Here is an 18,840-nt window from a genome sequence, read left to right on the forward strand (position 1 = left end):
CCCCTGCCATCTATACTGCGCCTGTCCCCCTTCCCAAGCATCCCCCAAAACCGAGCTCCCCATCCCCACCGCTCCCCCCCCTTTTCAGCCACAGCCAGGTGGATGCAAGAAGCAGCAGCTGGGTTTATTTCTGCTCTGGCTGCCTCTCAGCCCCCCCCCGGGCCAGGACACAGCACAGTGTCCTGCCCCAAAACATCGCCCCAGCCATGGGGGGGGGCTCTCACCTTTGGCACTGCAAGCAGGACCCCCGGGTACATATCCCAGCTGGCCCCCCCCCCCCCGTGCCCAAAGCCGGGCTGCCGGGGCTTACCGGGCACTAGCTGCGGATGGGCACCGTGGCCACGGTGCGGAGCCGCTGCAGGATCCGGCCCCTCAGGCTCTCCTCCTCCATGTGCCACCAGCGGACAGCAGGGCCACACGGCTCAGGGGGGGCAGCCCCAGGGCTGCCGGGAGGGATGCTCAGCAGCACATTGAAACAGATGCCGTCAGCCCCCCCGGGACCCCCAGCCCGGTGCTGCAGCCCCAGCAACCCCAGGGGTCCCGGGCGGGGGGTCCGGCGGCAGGCAGTCCCGCAGCAGCCGCAGGACGGGCAGGCGGAGACCCCCGCGGAGCTCGGCCGGGGACATGCCGCAGGCCACCACGGGCAGGTGGGGGGTCCCGGCGGTGCCCAGCAGGACCCAAAGGTCCCCGGCGTCGTTGGCGAAGGCCACCAGGAGCCGCAAGCAGAGCAGGGCGCAGGGCAGCTCCCGCGGCAGCGTGGGGGGATGCGGGGGGCTGCGGCGGGTAGCGGGCGGCGAGGGTCCAGCAAGGGCAGGATGTCCAGGGCTCGCAGCGGCAGGGCGCAGGGGTCTCCGGCCCACCACGCCGCTTGCAGAGACTCGGCGTCAGCCTCCTCCAGGGTCTTCAGGGTCCCACCTGTGGGCAGAGAGACAGCGATGCCCCGGCACAGGGGTGGTGGGGGACAGCAGGACCCCGGCACTGGGCTGGCAGGGGGGTGCCAGTGCCCGGTCACGGGTCTGGTGGGGGTACCGAGACCCCATCACGGGGCTGATAGGTGACACCGATACCCCAGCACGGGGTTTGGGGGGGGATGGCCGTACCGGTGGCGGTGCCGGCAGGGAACGGCGATGCCCCGGCACAAAGGTGGCAGGGGACACCGATGCCCATCATGGGGCTGGCAGGGAACACGGATGCCCCGGCACAGGGCTGGCAGGGAATGCGTCAAGGGAGCCGCATCCTTCCCACACCCCTTCAGAGCACCAACCGGCCCAGGCACGCACCGGTGGGGCGCGCGAGGAAGGCGAAGCGGATCCACGCCGGCCCCCTCTCCTCCAGCGCCAGCAAAGTGAGGGGTTCGCACTCCAGCCCCGTCTCCTCCTTCACCTCCCTCCGCATGGCAGCCACGATGCTCTCGCCGGGCTCCATCCTCCCGGCCGGCAGGTACCACCTCCCGCGGCACTCGGGCTTGGCCTCCTGCACCAGCAGCACCCTGTCCTGCGGGGAGAAGGGAGAAGGGTCGGGTGGGCACCGGGTGGCACCGGGGTGGGGGTCCCGCGGGGGGCTGCCTCACCTCCTCGTTGAAGAGCACGGCCAAGACGACGTAGCAGGCGTTCCTCCCCAGGCGGATGGGCCCGGTGGGTGGGGGGGGACCCTCGAAGCTCGCCCCCACATCCCAACCGCCGCCACCCCAGCACCGCATCCAGCTCCGGCACCGGAGCCTCCCCCATGGGACCGGGGGCCCCTCAGGCTGGATGGGGAAGAGGGGGGAGCAGAGCCCTCAGGCACCCACTCAGGGGGTAGCAGAGTTTTGGGGTGGGGAGGGCACCCCCCAGACGTGCAAGCGGGGGGACAGGGAGCCCCGGCGCTGGCTGGGCTGGAGGAGGCGGTGAGGGAGGGGGTCTGGCGATTGCGGGGTACACGGGGAGGTGCAATGAGGGAAGGGGTCTCCCAGTGCCGGCAGGGTGCTGGAGGGGAAGGGCTTGCTGGACTGGGGGACGTGGAGGGGAGTGTAACAGGGGAAGGATCTGCTGGGCTGGGGGGGGACGTAGCAAGGGAAGAGCTCGGTGGCCTTTGCGATGCAGGGGGGGGGTGCAGTAGGGAAAGGGTCTGCTCGACTGGGGGACGCCCAGGGGGGCACAGGAGGGGAAGGGCTGGCTCGACTGCAGCGTGTAGGAAGGGAAATAGTAAGGGAAGGGGTCACTGGGCTTGGGGAGGCGGGGGGGGCTGCGGTACTGGAAAGGCTTGCTGGACTGGGGGAGGCATGGGGGGGCACAGTAGGGGAAGGGCTGGCTCGACTGCAGGGCGTACAGGGGGCTGTAGGGGAAGAGCTCGCTGGATTTGGGGATGCGGGGGGGGCTGCGGTAGGGGAAGGGCTGGCTCGACTGCAGGATACAGGGGAAGCTGAAATACGTGAAGGGTTTGCTGGACTGGAGGAGGTAGGGGGGAAAGGGTTTGCTGGACTGGGGGACGCTGGGGGGAAAGGGGCGGCTAGACTGGGGAACGCTGGGAAGAACGGGCCTGCTCGACTGGGGGATGCCCGGGGGGGGGTAGGAGAAGGGCTCGCTGGGCAGCGGGGTGCTCGGGGGGCTGGACCAGGGGGAGGAATCGGCAGGGTGCGGGGGCCAGGGCGTGCTGGACTGCAGGGTGCTGTCGGGGAAGGGCTGCTCGGAGAACGGGGCGCACGGGGGGAATGGCGGGGGGGACGGCGGGCTGCAGGGGGGGGGAGCTGGGCTGCAGGGCGCAATAGGGGACCGGCGAGGCGGGCTGCAGGGTGCGAGGCCGGGGTGCTGGGCTGGGAAAGGGGGGGGCCGGGCTGCGGGGGGGCAGCGGGAGAAGGGGCTGCGGGACTGCAGGGTGCGCTGAGAGGCGCGGCAGCAGAGGGGGGCTTGCGTCTAGGCCGTGGGTTTGCGGGGTGCAATAGGGGAAGGGGTTTGGGGGGGGCTGCCAGGGTGCAACGGGGAAGGCGTTGGGGTGCAGGGAGGGTTTGGGGGGCTGCGGGGCGCAGTAAGGGGAGAGGCTGGGGTTTGCAGGGTGCAGCGGGGGAAGGGGTTGGGGGGAGCTGCAGGGTGCAAGGGGGGGTTTGGGGGGGGTGCAGGAGGGAAGGGGCGCAGAGCGCCTGCAACCCCCCCCCTCCTGCCCGCCCGCCCGCCCCGCCTGCCTGCGCGCATGCGCTACGGCACTCACCGCGTCCCCGCCGCGCGGTCCCCGCCCACCCCGCTCGCCGTCCATTGGTCACCCCGCGAGGCCAGCTCGCTTTCCATTGGTTAGTCCTGCCGCCACTTCCCCGCAGGGTTGGGGAGGCGGGGTTTGGGCTTAAAGGGGCCGGGAGGGGCGTGGAAAAGTGAGTGGCGCGCCTTGCCCTGGCGGCGTTAATTGGGCGGTGTTAATTAATTGCGGGGTGCCGATTGCGCGGTGCCGATTGCGCGGTGGCGATTGCACGGTGCCCGTTGCATGGTGTTAATTGCACGGTCCCCATTGCACGGTGTTAATTGCACGGTGCAAATTGCACGGTGTTAATTGCACGGTGTTAATTGCACATGTCCCGCAGTGCATGTGGCCCTGTGCAGTGCAGGGTGCGTATTGCACGGTGCGGCTGGCACAGGGCGTAGCGTGCAAGGACTGAGGCCCTGTGCCCCGACCGGGGGGGGGGGGGGGCAGCCCATTTTCCCCCATTATCATTCGGGCAGCTCCAGGCAATGGTCCTGCGTGGTGCAGAGCGATTCCCCTGCACCCCGGCACTCGGAGCACCGTGCTCCGTGGATGGGGTTGTTTCTGTCCTTGGGACGGGGCTTTGGGCCGGTTGCTTTCCCAGGGCAGGGCAGGATGGAGCTGTACCCTGGAACCCCAAACCTCTCGACCGTGACGTCCAGATGTTTTCCAGTTCTCTCTGAGGCTGCCAGCACAGAGACCGCACCAAACTCATCTCACCAGTGGCCTTCAGCCAGTCACCAGTGCTGAGGACCACCCCGTGCCATCAGGGCACACTGCCAGACCCCGGCTTTGCCACCCCACCCAAACATCCCTGACCACGGGTGGGGGTGAGGGGGGGGGCTGATGCCGCACAGGAGGGAGACGCCGAGGCAGGTGCTGGTGGTGCCGGCAGCCCCGGCACGCTGCAGACACTTTATTCCCCGGCTGCCCGGCTCCCACCCCGAGCCTCCCCGGGTGATCGTGGAGCAAAGCACCAAGCGAGAGGTGCCCGGCTCCGGCTCCCCGCGGCATCTCGGCCACGGCCGGCAGTGCTGGCTTTGTTCGAGCATCCTCCCGGCGTGCCGCGGCCGCCTCACTTGCAGCCCCGCAGGACTCCCACGGCCTCCCGCACAGCGGAGAAGATCATACCGTCCAGCTGCAAGGGTGGAAAGAGGGGGGGGGTCAGCACCGTGCACCCCAAACCGGGACCCCCCTCTACAGCCCCCAGATCGCCACCCACTCACCTGGGCACGAAGCTGGAGCGCAGCCCCAGGGGGATCGGTGCTGTGGTCCCAGAGGCGGGTGGCATTCTCCGGCGAAAGGAACCGCTGCTCCACGCTGATGGTAGCGGTGAGGGTCTGCACCTGCCCGTGGCACGGCGGCATCAGGGGCCGGGGCTCAGCCGTGCCTCAGTTTCCCCAGGGGGCTTTGGCACAGCTGCACCCCAAATAGCTGGGGTGGGGTGGGGGGGGGTTGCAGAGCTGCCTACCTGGTGGGGAGCCCCAGCAGGGACCAGCACCGCGTCCCCCAGGAACTGGAGGAGGGTCCAGCAGCTCACCCCGCACTCCTCGCGCAGCCGCCTCCGCAGCGAGAGGTCCAGGTAGCGGGTGGGGGGCTCCGCCGTGGCCGCCCCCTCCTGCCCTTGGTCCTCGCACATCTGTGGAGAGCCGGGGGGTGAGCAGAGCCGGGGGTCGGGGGGGGGGCTGGGGCTGTTCTGGGGGGGTGATGGCACCCACCTTCTTCAAGAAATCCTGGATGCGGCCAGCATCCTCGGCACGGAAGATGTGCCACAGGGCACCGGGCCGGCTGCCGGCATCCCAGAGCCGCTCCTTCAGCAGCGCATCCACGCCATCGTCGTCGGCTTGCAGGAGCAGGTCTGTGGGTAAAGGGTTACTCAGGGGGGGTCAGGGTGGGGGGCTGGGGTGGGGGGACCCCCTCCATGCTCCCACCTTACCCTGCCCGTGCCATCGGCCGCTCGGGCAGCCACGCCGCGGCGTGCACCAGGACGCTGATGGAGTCCGGCCGCCTCCACCGTCAGGTTTTTGGTCCCAACGGTCCGGTCCCGGGGATGCATGCCTGGAAGCGGGAGCGGGGCGGTGGGCGAGAGGCGAGCATCGTCATGGGTGGGGGGAGCCCAGCTCACTCCCCCACCCCGGGCACCACGGTCCTGCCGGGTGGCACTCACCGTAAGCCACGCAGACACGCGGGCGCAACCAGCGCCGGCCTCGCTGGCCCCGCAGGTAGGCAGCCAGGTTGAGGTGGCCGGTGGGCCCGCAGTACTCCGGCAGCGGCAGGCTGGCACTCAGGTTGGTGGCCCTGCGGCACAGGCGCGGTGTTTGAGGCCGGGGCAACCGGCTACCGGTGCTGGCAAAGCCGCCTCGTTGCCCCCAGCCCTGCTCGCTGCATCCCACACCGGGATACATCCCGTGGCTGCGGGGGGCTGGCACCCAACCGGCAAGAGGAGGGGGTACAGGGCTGCCAGGGAGGGGGGAACCCACCCTGGTGAAGCCTCTGCTGTCACCTACCGGCACACCTCCCTGTCCCCAAAGCCACTCTCCAGCTTCAGCAGGTCCCCACCGCCCTGCTCCGGTTCCGGGGATGCTGCGGGAGAGAGCACGGCATCGCACACGGGGATGCGGGCGTCATGCTGCCGGGCACCACCCGGGGAGGGAGGGATGCTCGGGCTGGCTCACCCCCCACCCCGAAATCACACTTGAGACCCCACAAACTCATTGCACGCTTACCCGCGCTGGCGGCGAAACCGTCCCAAAACTCCTGGCTGCTCATCTTGACGCGGTCCGGTGGTGCCCGTAGGTTCACCGCCTCCACCGCCTGCTCCCCCCGAGCCGGACGGAAGGATTCCGGCCCCCACAGCCGCCCCTCCAGCCTCTTCTGTAGCCCTGAAACAAGGACGGGCTGCCGGGGCAGCTGGGGGCTCAGCAGGGCCAGGGTTGGGGGGGGGGCCTCCGCGGTGCCACCGTGCATCCCCAGGGAAGGAGGGGGGGGGGGTCTCACCTGGCCCCTCCGCCAGTGCTCCTGGAAGAGCTTGTAGTTGCTGGCGTGGCCGGGGGTCGTGCAGCCAGAGCAGCCCGCTGGGTGCCAGGATGCAGTGGGAGACGGGGGGGGGCCGGGAGGACCAGGGGGGCTGGGGGGGCTCAGCTCGCCCCCCGCTTGCCTCTCCTGGATCTTCCTCTCCACCACACGGGCGATGATGCTGTCCAGGATGCTGGTCAGCGCGGTTGTCCTGGGAACGGGGAGGGGATGCAAAGTGGGGGGGGGGGATCCCATCAGCCCACCCTGGCCACCCCCCAGCCCTATCAAGGGGTGGGAGGGGGGGGGTCAGCCCACCCCGGGACTCACGCTGGGCAAGGCGGGCGAGACGGGGGCGAAGGCCATGCGCACCCCGTCCTGCCCCAGGCACAGCTTGACGGCGGTGGAGGCGAGGAGGTCGCAGAGGGTGGAGGTCTGCACGGCCCCCGGGGGGGGGTGGCTGCCCCGGTGATGGTGGTCCCCCCTCGGGACTCTCTGCTCAGGGGAGAAAGGGGTCAGGGCTGCCCGTGCCCTCCTTCGCCTCTCGCCCCCCCCCCCCCACCTGGCACCCCGTAAGGAATGCGATGCAGCATCCCTGACCCCCCCGGAGCGGGGCTGTCCCCGCAGCCGGGGGGGCCACAGCCAGCCCTACCTTCCTTGATGGGCCTGGAGGTGTCGGCTTGGCCATCGCTGCTGGGTGGGGGGGTGGGCACCGCAGCCCCCATCGGCTCCTGAAACACCCCGGTCCATGCAGGCATCCTGGGGGGGAGCCACATCCCCCTCCCCAGGGGGGGTCCCCTCCCCAGCATCATGCACAAACCACCCCACAGGCACCCTATTGCAGGGGTTGGGGTGCACCTGCACCCCCTTTTCCTTCCCATCCACAGCCCCCCCCCCGCCCCATACCTGCCTGCTCCCCAGGGGCTCCGCTGGGCTCCGCTCCGCAGCCCCCCTCCCCACAGGGACAACGCGACTCGATGCCAAACTTGGCCCGAACCTCGTGCAGCTGCTTCCAGAGCCGGGTCAGGACTGGGGACAAATGGGGACATGCGGGTCAGCCCCGGGCAGCAGGCGGCCGGGGGGGTCCCAGGCTTGGGGGGACACTCACCGCGAGTGGGGACGAACTGCGTGGGGACGAGGGACGCGACGTGGTGGTCTTGCCCAGGGATGCACTCAGGTGGCCGCGCCAGACCCTCTGCATCAGAGAGAGGGTGCATTTGTCCCCGCCAAGTCCCCATGGGGCTGACACCCCCTTTGCAAGCCCCCCCCCCATCCCCGTACCGTGGCCGTCGGCCTCCCGCCTGCTGTGGTGGCAGTCGGGGCACAGCTGGAAGCCACATCTGGCGCAGCTCCAGTGGGAGTTGAAGAAGCCACACTGGCAGGCGTCGCAGAGCTGGGGGGCTCCTTCCCCCCGCCTCCAGGCCGTCACCCCTGTGGGAAACACGGCTCTCAGCCTCCCCTGTGCCCCCAGTGTCACCCCCCCAACACCCCGGTCCCCACTTACCCTCGGGCCTGCCGGGGGCTCCCGGCCACACGTCCCTGTCCCTGCGGACGGCCTCGCAGAAGGGGTCCCCCAGGACCCCCAGCAAGTATTTGGCCAGGCAGAGGCTGCTGCCCGCACTCCTGTTCCCTCGCTCGGGGCCGGCAGCCTCCAGCCGCAGCGTGTCCCCCTCCGCCTCCCCCACGGTGCAGAAGCCATCAACACCCAGCTCTCCGCCGTCCCCGAAGGCAAACCTGCGGGAGAGAGGGGATGCTCCAAAGTGGGGAGACAGGGGAGGATGCTCTAAACTGGGGAGATGGGAGAGGATGCTTTAAAGGGGGGTGATGGGAGAGGATGCTCCAAAGTGGGGTGACGGGAGAGGATCTCTAAACTGGGGAGATGGGAGAGGATGCTCCAAAGCAGGGTGATGGGAGAGGATGCTCCAAAGTGGGGAGATGGGAGAGGATGCTCCAAAGTGGGGAGATGGGAGAGGATGCTCTAAACTGGGGAGATGGGAGAGGATGCTCCAAAGCAGGGTGACAGGAGAGGATGCTCTAAACTGGGGAGATGGGAGAGGATGCTCCAAAGTGGGGAGATGGGAGAGGATGCTCTAAAGTGGGGTGACGGGAAGGGATGCTCCAAAGCAGGGTGATGGGAGAGGATGCTCCATGCATCTCAACATGGGCTGCTGGGAGCCCCCCACCCTGGCCAGGGCTGCGAGCTCCCCAGGAGCCCCAGGCTCACCTACGGAAATGCAGCAGTCTGCAGGTGCTCTCGGGGGGATCCTCCTCCTCCTCCTCGCCCTTGGGGTCCCCCGTGGCCCGGGCGGCACAGGCACAGCACCGGGGGATGCTCTCGGGCAGGTCAGTGCAGGGCACGCTCTGCAAGCACCACGGCTCCCGCAGCTCCAGGCCAGCATGGCTCGGCGAGTCTGGGGGAGACGGGAGGTGCTTTGGGACATCGTGCATGGGGACACACCAGCCGGGAGGGACTGGCACGCCATGGCAGGGGCTGGAAACTGGGCCAGAAAGTAGGGCTGGAAAGTAGGGCTGGAGATCTGCAGAGGTCAGGGCTGAGACGCCGGCACCTCGCCAAGGAAGGCTCTGACCCAGCGACAACGCTTGCCACCCACCCTGGGCATCACACCTGAGGGTGCCACGCTGCCCCAGAGGGGCATTTCTATACATCCCTGCCCTGGGAGTCACTGCCAGACCCAGCCATACTGGGAAAAACCCAAGCACAGCAGGTTTCCCAGCCTTCACGTGTTCACACCTCGTGTTGCGGGCGCTGGGAACCGGGATGCCAAACTTCCCCAGGGATCTGGTGTTGCCACCGCCCTCTCCCCTGCCCCACGCTGCACCCCCCCACACACCTTACCTCCCTCTCCCAGCTCCATCCTCCTCTCCTCCGGGTCCCCTCCGCTCTCCGTGCCATCACCCAGGCACGCCGTGGCCACGTGCTCGGTGGCCTTCGCGCCCCGTTTGGCTGCCCCGGCACCTTCGCCGGCAGCGCGGGGTCCGTCGGCCGTGCCGTGCGGGCGCTTGGCCGAGCGCTTGCCCTCACCGGCCGGGTCCGGGCCGCCGTCCCGCCGGGGAGCCTTGCAGCGCGGCAGCGACTGCTCCGAGTGCCGTGTCAGCCAGGTCTTCTTTAGCTTGGTGTGGTTGCTGGGTGGGCATGGAAAACGGCCCCCAGGGTTGCCCAGGGTGGGCTCGAAAGGGCCGAGCACCCCGCAGCCCACCCCCGGGCACCCATCGCAGCCCGGCGTGGTGCAGAGGCAAGCCGGGGGCGGCTCCGGCTTGGCAAGGGCCATCGGGTATTGCCCGTCCGTAAGCGGAGGCGATGGGTCGGGCTCCTCTGGTCCCAGCGGCGAGCCGGGCTGGAGGCTTTGGTATGCCAGGCGCTCATCTTTGGGTTCAGAGGGCCGTCCTGGCCCCAGTTCTGGGGGGAAATCAGCGGCGTGGGGCCGCGTGCCCACCCAGGGACCCCCGCAGCCCCCCGCTGCGCCGGGCTGCAGGAGGAAGAGGGGGTGGCTGGTGCTGGGGGGAGGCGTGCGGGCATGGGGAGCGGGCACCGCCGAGCTGGCCCCTGCTCGGCCATCCCTCCACGGGGCTCCCGGCAGCTCCGGCACCACCGGTTCCCCTTCCCCGTCTCTGTCCTGCCCCTTGCCCAGCAGCTGTGATGGCGCTTGGTCCTTGGCCGGGGGGTGGAAGCCAGGCTCCTTCTTCGGGTAAAACTCCTGGAGGGGAGCAGAGGGGTTGTCAAGGCTGGTGTCACCCCCAGATGCGGGTGCCCGTCCCTGCCTCCATCACCCACATCACTGGGAGGTGGTGATGGGGAGCATCCCCTGGCCCTGCCTCAGTTTCCCACCACCACCCTCCCGAGCTGGGCAGCTGCCCGGTGCTTTCCAGTCCCAGGTAGCCAAGCTCGTGGGGTGCCCGTGTCACCCCTGCCCGCGTGGGAAAGGAATGGGGAGCCGCAGCGGCACGGGGTGCGACAGGCGCACCCACGGGCTGGCAGCTCTGCCTCTCGCCGCCTCCGTGCCACGGCTCCCGCCGCCGTGACTCAGCCCCGGGGGCTTGCACCACGCCACGGGGCTAGCCCGGCCAGGAGAGCATCATCCCCCCCCAGGGGTGCATTGCCCCATCCTTTGGGGGGCTGGGACCCCTCTGCCAAGCTGCAGGAGCGAGTAGGGGGCTACAGCCCGCTCGGGGACCGCCGACGCCGGGTGCAGCCCGGCCCTGCCCTGGGTGCGGGTGCCAGCATCGCCTTTCGCAACCCGCCGCTCCCAGCCGGGTTCAGCTGAGGCTGGAGCCCATCGTCACCCAGGGGAGCCTGGGCACGCCGGAGAGCCGAGCTCCGAGCATCCCCGTTCCGGAGCCAGGCCGTGGGAGCCAGAGCTGTGCCGCCATCGGAACTGGGCACCGGCACGGCCGTCCAGGGTTACCCACCTTGTTCCCCGAGCCGGAGCAGTCATCGAAGGGGGTCGGAGCCGCCTTGCACCTCGGCGGGAGCCCCAGGTAGAGCGGCTGGCCCCAGGCGGGCGCGTAGGAGCCCAGGCGCCAGTCCACGCCGGCGAAGCGCCCGTCGCCCATCGCCCCCGGTCCCTCCGGCCCCCCGCCACCAAACGGGGAGTCAGCTGGGGGTCCGGTGGGCAGCAGCGAGGACAGGAGGAAGGGGCAGTGGCGGAAAGCCGGGGGGTCACCGGCCCCATCTCCTACAGTGGCGCGGGGCTTGCCGGTGGTGCCGGGGCGCTGGCTCTCCGGCCCCGGGAAGGGCAAGGGGTAGCGGTGGTACGCGTGGCTGTAGAGGGCCAGGGGGGCCAGCACGGCCTCAGCCCACCGTGGCCCCGGGTGCTCCTTGCAGGGCTCAGCCCAGCCCGCCTTGGGCTGCCCGTTCCTGGGCGGCAGCAGCGGCGGGAGCTCAGCTCCGTCCTTGGGGCGGCACAAGGCGTCCCGCAGGCACGCTGGGGCCGGCGGGTAGGGGCAGCCCAGCTGGCCACCGGCAAGCTCCCGACCCGGCCCCAAGCATCCCTCGGAGCCCCTCCAGGAACACCCCTTCTCCGTTCCATAGCTCAGCTTGCCGGGCTCCGGGCAGCTTGGAAGTCCCAGTTCAGCAGCGGCACTTCGGGGCAAGACCATCCCGCTGCTCTCCATTCCCCGGGCGTCCTGCGCTGCCTCCTGGGCTCTCCTCCACCTCGGCGGGGTCTCCCCCATCCTCGCTTCGCTGGCCATCCTGCTCTGCCACTCATGTGGTGCTCAGCGGAGTCCCGGGCTGGCCGGATCCTGCGGGCAGGGAGCGGGGCATCAGCGGGGCATGCCACACTGCACCGAACCCTGCCAGGGCAGCCATGCACAGGTTGCAATGGGGGGGAAATTGAGGCAAGGGGACGGTGGGGGTTGGTGCTTGGGGAGTGGGTGTTTTCAACCCCCCCAGTTCCATCCTCCCGTGCTAGATAGGAGGTTCCCTGGCACGGCGAGGGGATCCCGGTCTCCCATGCCCCACGGCATCCAGCGGGATGCACGATCCGGGAGGGCACGTGGCTGGAGCGTGGGTCCCCACCCTGTCCCGTCCCTCCTGCACCCAGCCCGGCGGGGTTGGCGGCCGCTGGCACCTCGTGCCCACCCCGTCCCTCCGCACCCAGCCTGGCCCCATGCCCGGCCGCTGGCACCCAGCGTGGGGAGACCTTGCCCTGCGCAGGTATTCGCCTCCGGTCAGGGCTGGGCTGCGCTTCCCAGGAGGGCTTGCAGCAAGGGGGGAGCTCCCAGCTCCCAGAGGCCCCTCCTGGTAGAAATGCCTGGGGGGATTTGCTGGATTAACACTCCTCCAGGACGCAGGCCACACACAGACGCGGGGTTCAGAGCCAGTCCTTGCAGCAGCCCGCGATTGCATCCCTTCCCGGCGGAGCAAACGCCACTCCTTGCCCTCCTGCACTCCCTGCCTGGCAGCAGGAGAAACCGAGGGGGACAGGCATGGGTCCCTGCAAAATTGCAGCCCTGCTCTGGGATGGGACTGAGCCACCTCGATGGCCGGGCAGGCAGCCAGGACGGGGACAGGGACCGGAGCATGGGACAGGAGGAGCCTGCATCCCCAGAGCTGCCTTTCCCCATCACATCATCTGCCCAGGGGGGGGTCAAAGGCCCCGTTCCCACGCTGCTGCCCAAGCCCCTGCTCGGGAAGCACCCTGCCCAAGCAGGGGCACCCCAAGCACACGCACCCTGTCCCTCCACAGCATGGGACCCTGCTGGGCTCTCCCATCCAGCCCCGTACTGGGAAGATGCTCCCAGCACATCCCCCTCCCAGTGCCCCAAGGCTGCCCCACCACATGCCATCCCCAGGATCCCCCCAGCTCCCCCAGGCTCGCCGGTGCAACGTTGTTCCCTGCCCTTTATCCCAACCAGCGCACAAAAAGCCGGTCCGGCAGCTTGGCGAGCATCCCTGCCGTCCCACAGCACAGCCAGCTACCTGGAGAGTCCATCGGGGACCCCACCGCCTCCCCTACGGCGGCGAGGACGAGCCGGCGTCTCCGCCAGCGGCACCGGGTCCCGGAGAGGCGAAGCCGGCCGGATTGGAGTACCTAGACCCACAGGCTGAAGGGGTCTGGCTCCGGGATCTGGAGGAGGCAGAAAGCCACCCGGGCAGCCCTGGGGACGTTCTTCTCCGAATGCTGGAGCTGAAGTTTTTGATCCATTGGCCTGGGAGGCTCCGTGCTCCTCCTGCCTATCGTCCTACGAGCGGAGGCTCCCGGTGTGCCGGGGAGGAGGGGTTGGGGGGAGTGGGGAATCGGGGCACCCAAGGGAGCGACGGCAGTGGCGAGCGGGACCTTCCCCCGGCTCTAGGCAGCCTTGAGCATCTTGGGGCGATCGACGGCAAGACGAGGCGGCGGCGGCGGCTCTGCTCCTTGCGAACGTGCAGCCTCCGCCGGCTCCCACAGCGACTGGGCAGGCGGGAGGGCTGCTGGGGCTGCTGACGCCCAGGAACCGGCACGGTGCTGGCAGTGCCGCCCAGCCCCGCGGGCACCGGCGCAGGCAGCGGCGGCGGTGCCAAGGCGGGCAGGTGTGTTCTGCCCCGCACGAAGAAAGCGCCCTTTGTTCGGCAACGCGGCCGAGCCGCCCCGTCACCGATGAAAGATGCCGGCCGCCCGCTCCGGGCGAAACTGGAAAGGGAGAAATACCGGGATGGGCCAAGCGCCCCAGCCCCAATGCTGGGGAGGGCTGGCGGTGGCATGCCTGGCATGGAGCGTGTGGCCACCCCGCAGGCTGGGGAGGTCCCAGGAGCTCACGACCCCTTCGGTTTTGCCCAAATGGTAAGGATCTGGCCTCAACCCACGCTGCCACTTCGCCCGTGCTACAGTCCAAGGTCTTCCTGCCTCGCAGCTGAGCCTTGTCCCGCTGCCGCCGTCCCTCCTCCGGCTGCCTGGGATGAAGGCAGAGCTCCTCTGCCTCCCCTCCCGGCTGCAGAGCCCGCGACAGCCGGGCAGGATGCGATCCAAGGGGTGCCGAGGGGCTAACACGGAGCACGAGGCTGCTATGATAGCATCCCCACGCTGCCGAGGGCTGAGGATTACCTGGGGTCCCTCAAACCCCTGCCCTGCAGCCCACCGGGCTTGCACACATCCCCAGCCGAGCCCCCCCGGCCCGCTGGGCGAGAGCCGGGGTCCATCACCCTGCCAGCGCTCACACAGCATCCCCCCCGCACGCACACGCACACCCCCCCCAGCACCAGTACCTCCCAGCAGCAAGACACACCACCACCCCATTGCCCATTCCCAGGCGGGTCGATGCTCCAGCCGGGTGCACGGGGCAGCGTTCCCAGGGGAGGGGGTCAAGCGTGTCCCCCAGGTGGGTGACCCATTTCTGGGCTCCCAGTGAGGGACTGGGGCGCTGGCAGGGGGGGGGGAACTGGTGCCAGCAGCACCAGGCTGGTTTATGTAATGTACAAGCGCTTGCATCCCAGGGACGCCCTGCGCACAGCTCGCACGCCTTACATAAACCGCAGCCGCTCCGCACAGCCTCCCCCGGCACGGCTCGGCACGGTTCCGGCACAGCATGGCACCCGGGGGTTGGCGGGGCTGGGGGGCGATGGGGTGAAGGCAGGCCACGGCCCGCGTGAGCCGAGCAGCGTGATTAACATCAGACCACGGGCTTCTTCGTTACAGCTCAGCAGCTGCCGTGTGGTCTGGCCCCGCTGGGAGCGAGGAGCCGTGGTTAACCCTTGCTGGCCGGGGCACGGCCGTGGCTCGGGGTGCCGGGTGCCACCAGGGTCCCTTTGCGATGCCGGAGGGCATCCGTCAGTCCCCATCCCGCCTGCAGCGTGGGGGAACCCATAGCGGGATCCCCTCGAGCCCCGCTTGCCACGGAGGGGAGGGTTCGGGGGGGGGCCGTGGCACCCGGCTGCTGCTCGCTGCACCCACTGGGTGCCAGAGAACAGGGAGGGGACCCAGACAGAGCTCGGGGCGTGGGTGAGCCCGTGCCTTCCTGCGATGAGAAGGTGCTGAAAGACAAACTCTCTTCCCATTCCCTCCCTCCGCTCCCTGCGGATGATGGCTCCGGCAGGGCTAGGTGGGGGAAAGCCGGCAGTCGGGAGGGAGCCCGGGAAGGGTCCGCAGCATCCTGGCACGGCCGGATGGGTCAGCGGGTGCCCACGGCCGTCGGGACCGTTGCGGCAGTGCCGAGGGAGCAACCGAGGAGGGGGTCAGGTGGGGAGAGGGATGGACGTGCCGCCCTGATGCTAGCAAGCCCCGAGGAGAGGGTCACGAGCAGCCCTTGCTGGGGCAGGGAAAAAAGCAGGGAGCGAGGGGGGGATGCCAGAGGGACAGGAGGGAATTTCCCACCCTGCACTGGGGCAGCATCTCTGGGTGCTGCGCCCTCCCCACGCCCCGCTCACCCGGCTGCCCTTGGCTCCCGGCCACGGCGGGGCTGTTCCTCCTGTGCCGGGGAGCCCGAAGACCTCACGAAGCCTCCCCTGGGCCAGCGCAGCCCTCGCAGGGTAGCCACACCGCTGACAGGCTTTTCTGGGGCTTGGCCACCATCCCACCCCGTTCCCAGGAGCGGGCTCCGTGCCTGCCTCCCACGGCACAGCGGCTCCGGCCGGAGTCCCCCCGCTCTCTGCCTGTCCCAGCACGACCCACAGAGGGTCCCCCAGGGCAATCCAGGGGGGTCCGGGCTGGGCTTGAGATTTGCCAGCTCAGGCTTTGCTGGGAGAGAACCCCCCGAGGGGGGGCTCTGCCTTGGTGGCTTGGCACAGCCAGCCCCAGAGTTCCAATGTCCCTGGTTTTTCCCCTTAAATCAGAGGGCGAGCAGAGGGACTGCGAACACCCACGAGCCAAGCGCTGGCCACAAAGACGCCGCGGGAGGCCGGAAGCGCCCGAATTAGAAAACTTGGCATCCCTGTCCCGCTCGACGCCGGAGAACGGGGAGAGACACTGCGAGGACGCGGGCTGGAGGGACGCTGTCCCCGCCGTGTCCCCTGGCACTGCGGGGGGATGCGTGGCCGTGCGGGGCAGGGGGCTCCCGGGATGCTCCAGTAGCGGGGAGGGGGACGGATGGGGGTCCCGGTGCAAAAGGCTCAGTGGTACCCCAACAGCCCCTCTCTGCGCTGATGCTCTGGCCGAGGAGCCTGCCAGCCCCGCACCGGTGCCCATGTCCCCTGCCTGGGCTGGCTCCAGGAACCCTGGGGAAGGGCTCTGCAGCCCCCGGACCCACAAGCCACCTCTGGCTGGGAAAGCAGCCTGAAATCCAGCCTTTTTCTCATGCAACATGGACTCAACATGCCCCCTCTCCGGCTTGGCCAAAGCCCCTTCCACATCCACACAGCCTTTCTTCCTCCTCCTCCATCCTCCTCCTCCCAGCCCCAGCACCGAGCCCAGCACGCACCTACCTGCCTCCACTGTGGCGCAGGTGAGGAAGATGAGGGCGCAGGCAGAGGAAGGCAGCCCCGTTTCCACCCCCCCCTTGCCCAGCACCGGGTGCGATGGCCGCGAGAGCTTTCGCTAATCTGCACCCGGTGCTTAAAAAAAAAAAAAAAAAATTAAAAAAAAAAAAAAGAAAAAAAAAAAACCACGTCAAACCTTCAGGAGTCTGGAGGCTGCGGCGGAGCGGAGGGCACGGGAGGACACTCACTCCCACACGAGCAGCTTTCTGGGAATTAGGGCCACAGCCCAACTGCTCTGGCAGCCTGCGCTCCCCTCCAGCCCTGGCTGCCGGTACGGCGTGGCCTGGGCAGCCGCCCCACCGGTACGGCCCCGCTGCCGCAGGGTCGGACGCTGCTCTCGGCCCTAATCTCCCGCTTTCCCTCCGGGGAGGTGAGTAAGCATCGCTAATCCCGCTTGCTTCGCTGCTGGAGAGAGACGAGCTGCTTCTCCCAGGCTGGGGGTTGCATCCTGACACCCCCTGCCCTTCCTACCCACCCCCCGCAAAGGGGAGGGCAGCACGGGTCACCCCTTCGCCGGGGTGGCTCTTGGGTGCTGCGCACCCTCGAGTTGAAGGCTGGGATGGGGCGAGGAGATGGAGGCAGCTTGTCTTCGTCGGAAGGGACCGGCTGTGGGGAAGGGACCGGGGGACATCGTAGCTGCCCGCAGCCAACCCACCTTCGCCGGTGCCCCCCGTGCCAGCGGCTTCGTGCCAGCCCCACGCGCGGCGGGGGGGACGCTCAGCGGGGCTGCAGGGCTCGGTGACGGACGACGACGGATGCTCCCTTCTCCGCATCCCTCCTTCCCACATCCCCGGGGGGAGGACAGGCAGGACGAGCCGTCCCGGCGAGCGTTGGGGGCACGGTGCCCGTCGTGTGCCACCCCCTCGGCTCCCCCTCACCCACTCGGGACTCCTGTTTAGCCAGCCCAGTGCCAGCAACCGGTATTTGAAAATACCTTGATGTAATTAAAAGCTCGCCCCCGGGGCCAAAGGCTTAGGACGGCAGCCAGGGACACGGGCAGCCCTCTGCCACCTGCACACAGAAGAGGCAAGGGCAGGCAGCTGCCTGCTGCCCGCTCACGCGGGGGTCCCAACAGCACCTACCTGGGAACAGCCGGGGTCTCCTGCCCTCAGCCCGGACCCCTCTTCTGTCCCCACCGCGCTCCCGGGGTGCCAGGCCACCGGCCAGCCACGGTGATGGGTAGGCTGGTACCGGGCGGGCGATGGGGTAGCAAGGCTCCCGGTGCGGGGGGAAAAAGTCACGAACGATGGGCAACCCCCTGCCCGCTCGCTGCCCAGCTCCTCCTGCCGGAGCAAGGCGGTGCCTCGGTTTCCCCTCGGTGCCCGGAGTTGCTGCGTGGTCTCGAGCGGGGTCCCCAAAATCCTCAGGGAAAAGCCTCTGGTGTCACGGCAGGGACGCGGTTCCAGCCTTGGGAGACGGAGCTGGAATCGTCCTCGGTGCCAGCGCGGGCAGGGCCAGGCTGTGAACAGGGCTGGCTGGGGACAGACGGGTCCCCGGGGGGACAGGCAGCTGCAGGGGGGGCGGGGGGGAGCGGGGATGCAGCATTCCTTCAGCCGTGTCCTCCCACACTCCCGTCACCTCGAACGCCCCTTCCCCGGCCCCTCCTGCCACCGCGCTTCCCACCCGCCATCCTCTTCCTCGCCATCTTCTTCCTCACCAGTGGGGTGATGGGCAGCCCCCGGCGGGGGCAGGTATGTGTTTGAGGACGTGATGGGGGGGGGGATGCTGTGGGTCCCCCCCCCCTCAGCATGGGGGAGGAAGGTCTTACCTGCCCAGCGGTGATGAGGGGGGGGGCTTTTAGCCCCTGCCTGGCCGAGCCCCCTGCCCGCGGGCAGCACGCTGCCTGCAGCTCCGCATCACGCCTGCTTGCCCTCTGCGGCGGGAGGCAGCTGAAAGCTCCCGGGGCTGCCAGAAAAAGAGACTGCATTTAAACAACAGACATAATTATGCTTTTGATACCGTCTGCTAAAAATACAACGCGGTGCCGCGCGGGGAGCCATGTGTGTGCGGCCTCACATGGCTCCTGCTTGGAACAGCTGACTCAGGCTGGGAGCCCAGCAGGGACCAGGGGCAGGGGACACCCGGACCCCCGTTGTGGAGGTGCCAGCCTGCGGGTGGGTGCTGCTCTGGCAGGGACCCCCCAAAACAGCTGGCTTGGCAGCAAGGGGTGGGGGGTGGGGGGGTGAGGGCAGCCCCAGCATCCCCTCCCCACCTTCCAGAAGGGCAGCAGCCCCCAGGTTGGCTGCAGTAAGGGTAAAATGAGGTGGGAAAGGGGCAGGGAGGGAGGTGGGGGGGCTGTGTGAGTGTGGCCGGGTCGTTCGGTGCCACCAGCACGGGTTCGGGGGGGCTCAGCCGGTACCCGGCCCCGGCAGCATCACGGGGGGATGCACGAGGATGCCGAGGGGTGGGAGCGGCGGGGGACTGGGGACGGCACCCAAAGCAACCAGCGGATCCCCAGAGAGGTCTGGCTGGCAGATCCTGTTAATGAGTAACAGCCCCCGCCACCCTGTGACCCAGCGCTCCCCGGGGAGGGAGGAAAACCAGCCCCCCCCCCCCCCCCACGGCAGCCCCTGGGCACTGACCTTTGGCGGTGCCAAGGCACCGGCTCATGCCGTCTCCGGGCTGCTGCCCTCCAGGAACGGGCAGTGCCTGTCCCAGGGGCACCAGGTGCCCAGGGTCTAGTATCCTGCTTCCCCGGAGCATCAGACATG

At 69.2% G+C, this 18,840-nt stretch overlaps 2 protein-coding genes across 2 annotated transcripts; both read right to left on the reverse strand.

Moving 5' to 3' along the window:
• Positions 1 to 103: 103 nt before the first annotated feature.
• NUDT18 (nudix hydrolase 18) lies at positions 104 to 1,734 on the reverse strand. The gene is given in 7 exon segments (XM_052806562.1): positions 104 to 550; positions 552 to 782; positions 784 to 798; positions 800 to 915; positions 1,281 to 1,494; positions 1,571 to 1,687; positions 1,689 to 1,734. Coding segments are annotated over 7 exon segments (966 nt in total). The 5' UTR covers positions 1,728 to 1,734; the 3' UTR covers positions 104 to 316.
• A 2,356-nt stretch (positions 1,735 to 4,090) lies between these two features.
• HR (HR lysine demethylase and nuclear receptor corepressor) lies at positions 4,091 to 17,818 on the reverse strand. Its single transcript, XM_052806187.1, is given in 23 exon segments — positions 4,091 to 4,345; positions 4,434 to 4,553; positions 4,679 to 4,830; positions 4,922 to 5,065; positions 5,191 to 5,265; positions 5,375 to 5,505; positions 5,715 to 5,790; positions 5,934 to 6,105; positions 6,205 to 6,258; positions 6,260 to 6,304; positions 6,307 to 6,423; positions 6,425 to 6,433; positions 6,550 to 6,666; positions 6,669 to 6,714; positions 6,872 to 6,950; positions 7,126 to 7,248; positions 7,328 to 7,414; positions 7,501 to 7,650; positions 7,724 to 7,953; positions 8,444 to 8,630; positions 9,077 to 9,935; positions 10,648 to 11,481; positions 17,212 to 17,818. Coding segments are annotated over 22 exon segments (3,819 nt in total). The 5' UTR covers positions 11,431 to 11,481; positions 17,212 to 17,818; the 3' UTR covers positions 4,091 to 4,282.
• Between the last annotated feature and the right edge of the window lie 1,022 nt (positions 17,819 to 18,840).

Source organism: Harpia harpyja, chromosome 13 (assembly GCF_026419915.1).
Source record: "Harpia harpyja isolate bHarHar1 chromosome 13, bHarHar1 primary haplotype, whole genome shotgun sequence".
Lineage (NCBI taxonomy): Eukaryota > Metazoa > Chordata > Aves > Accipitriformes > Accipitridae > Harpia > Harpia harpyja.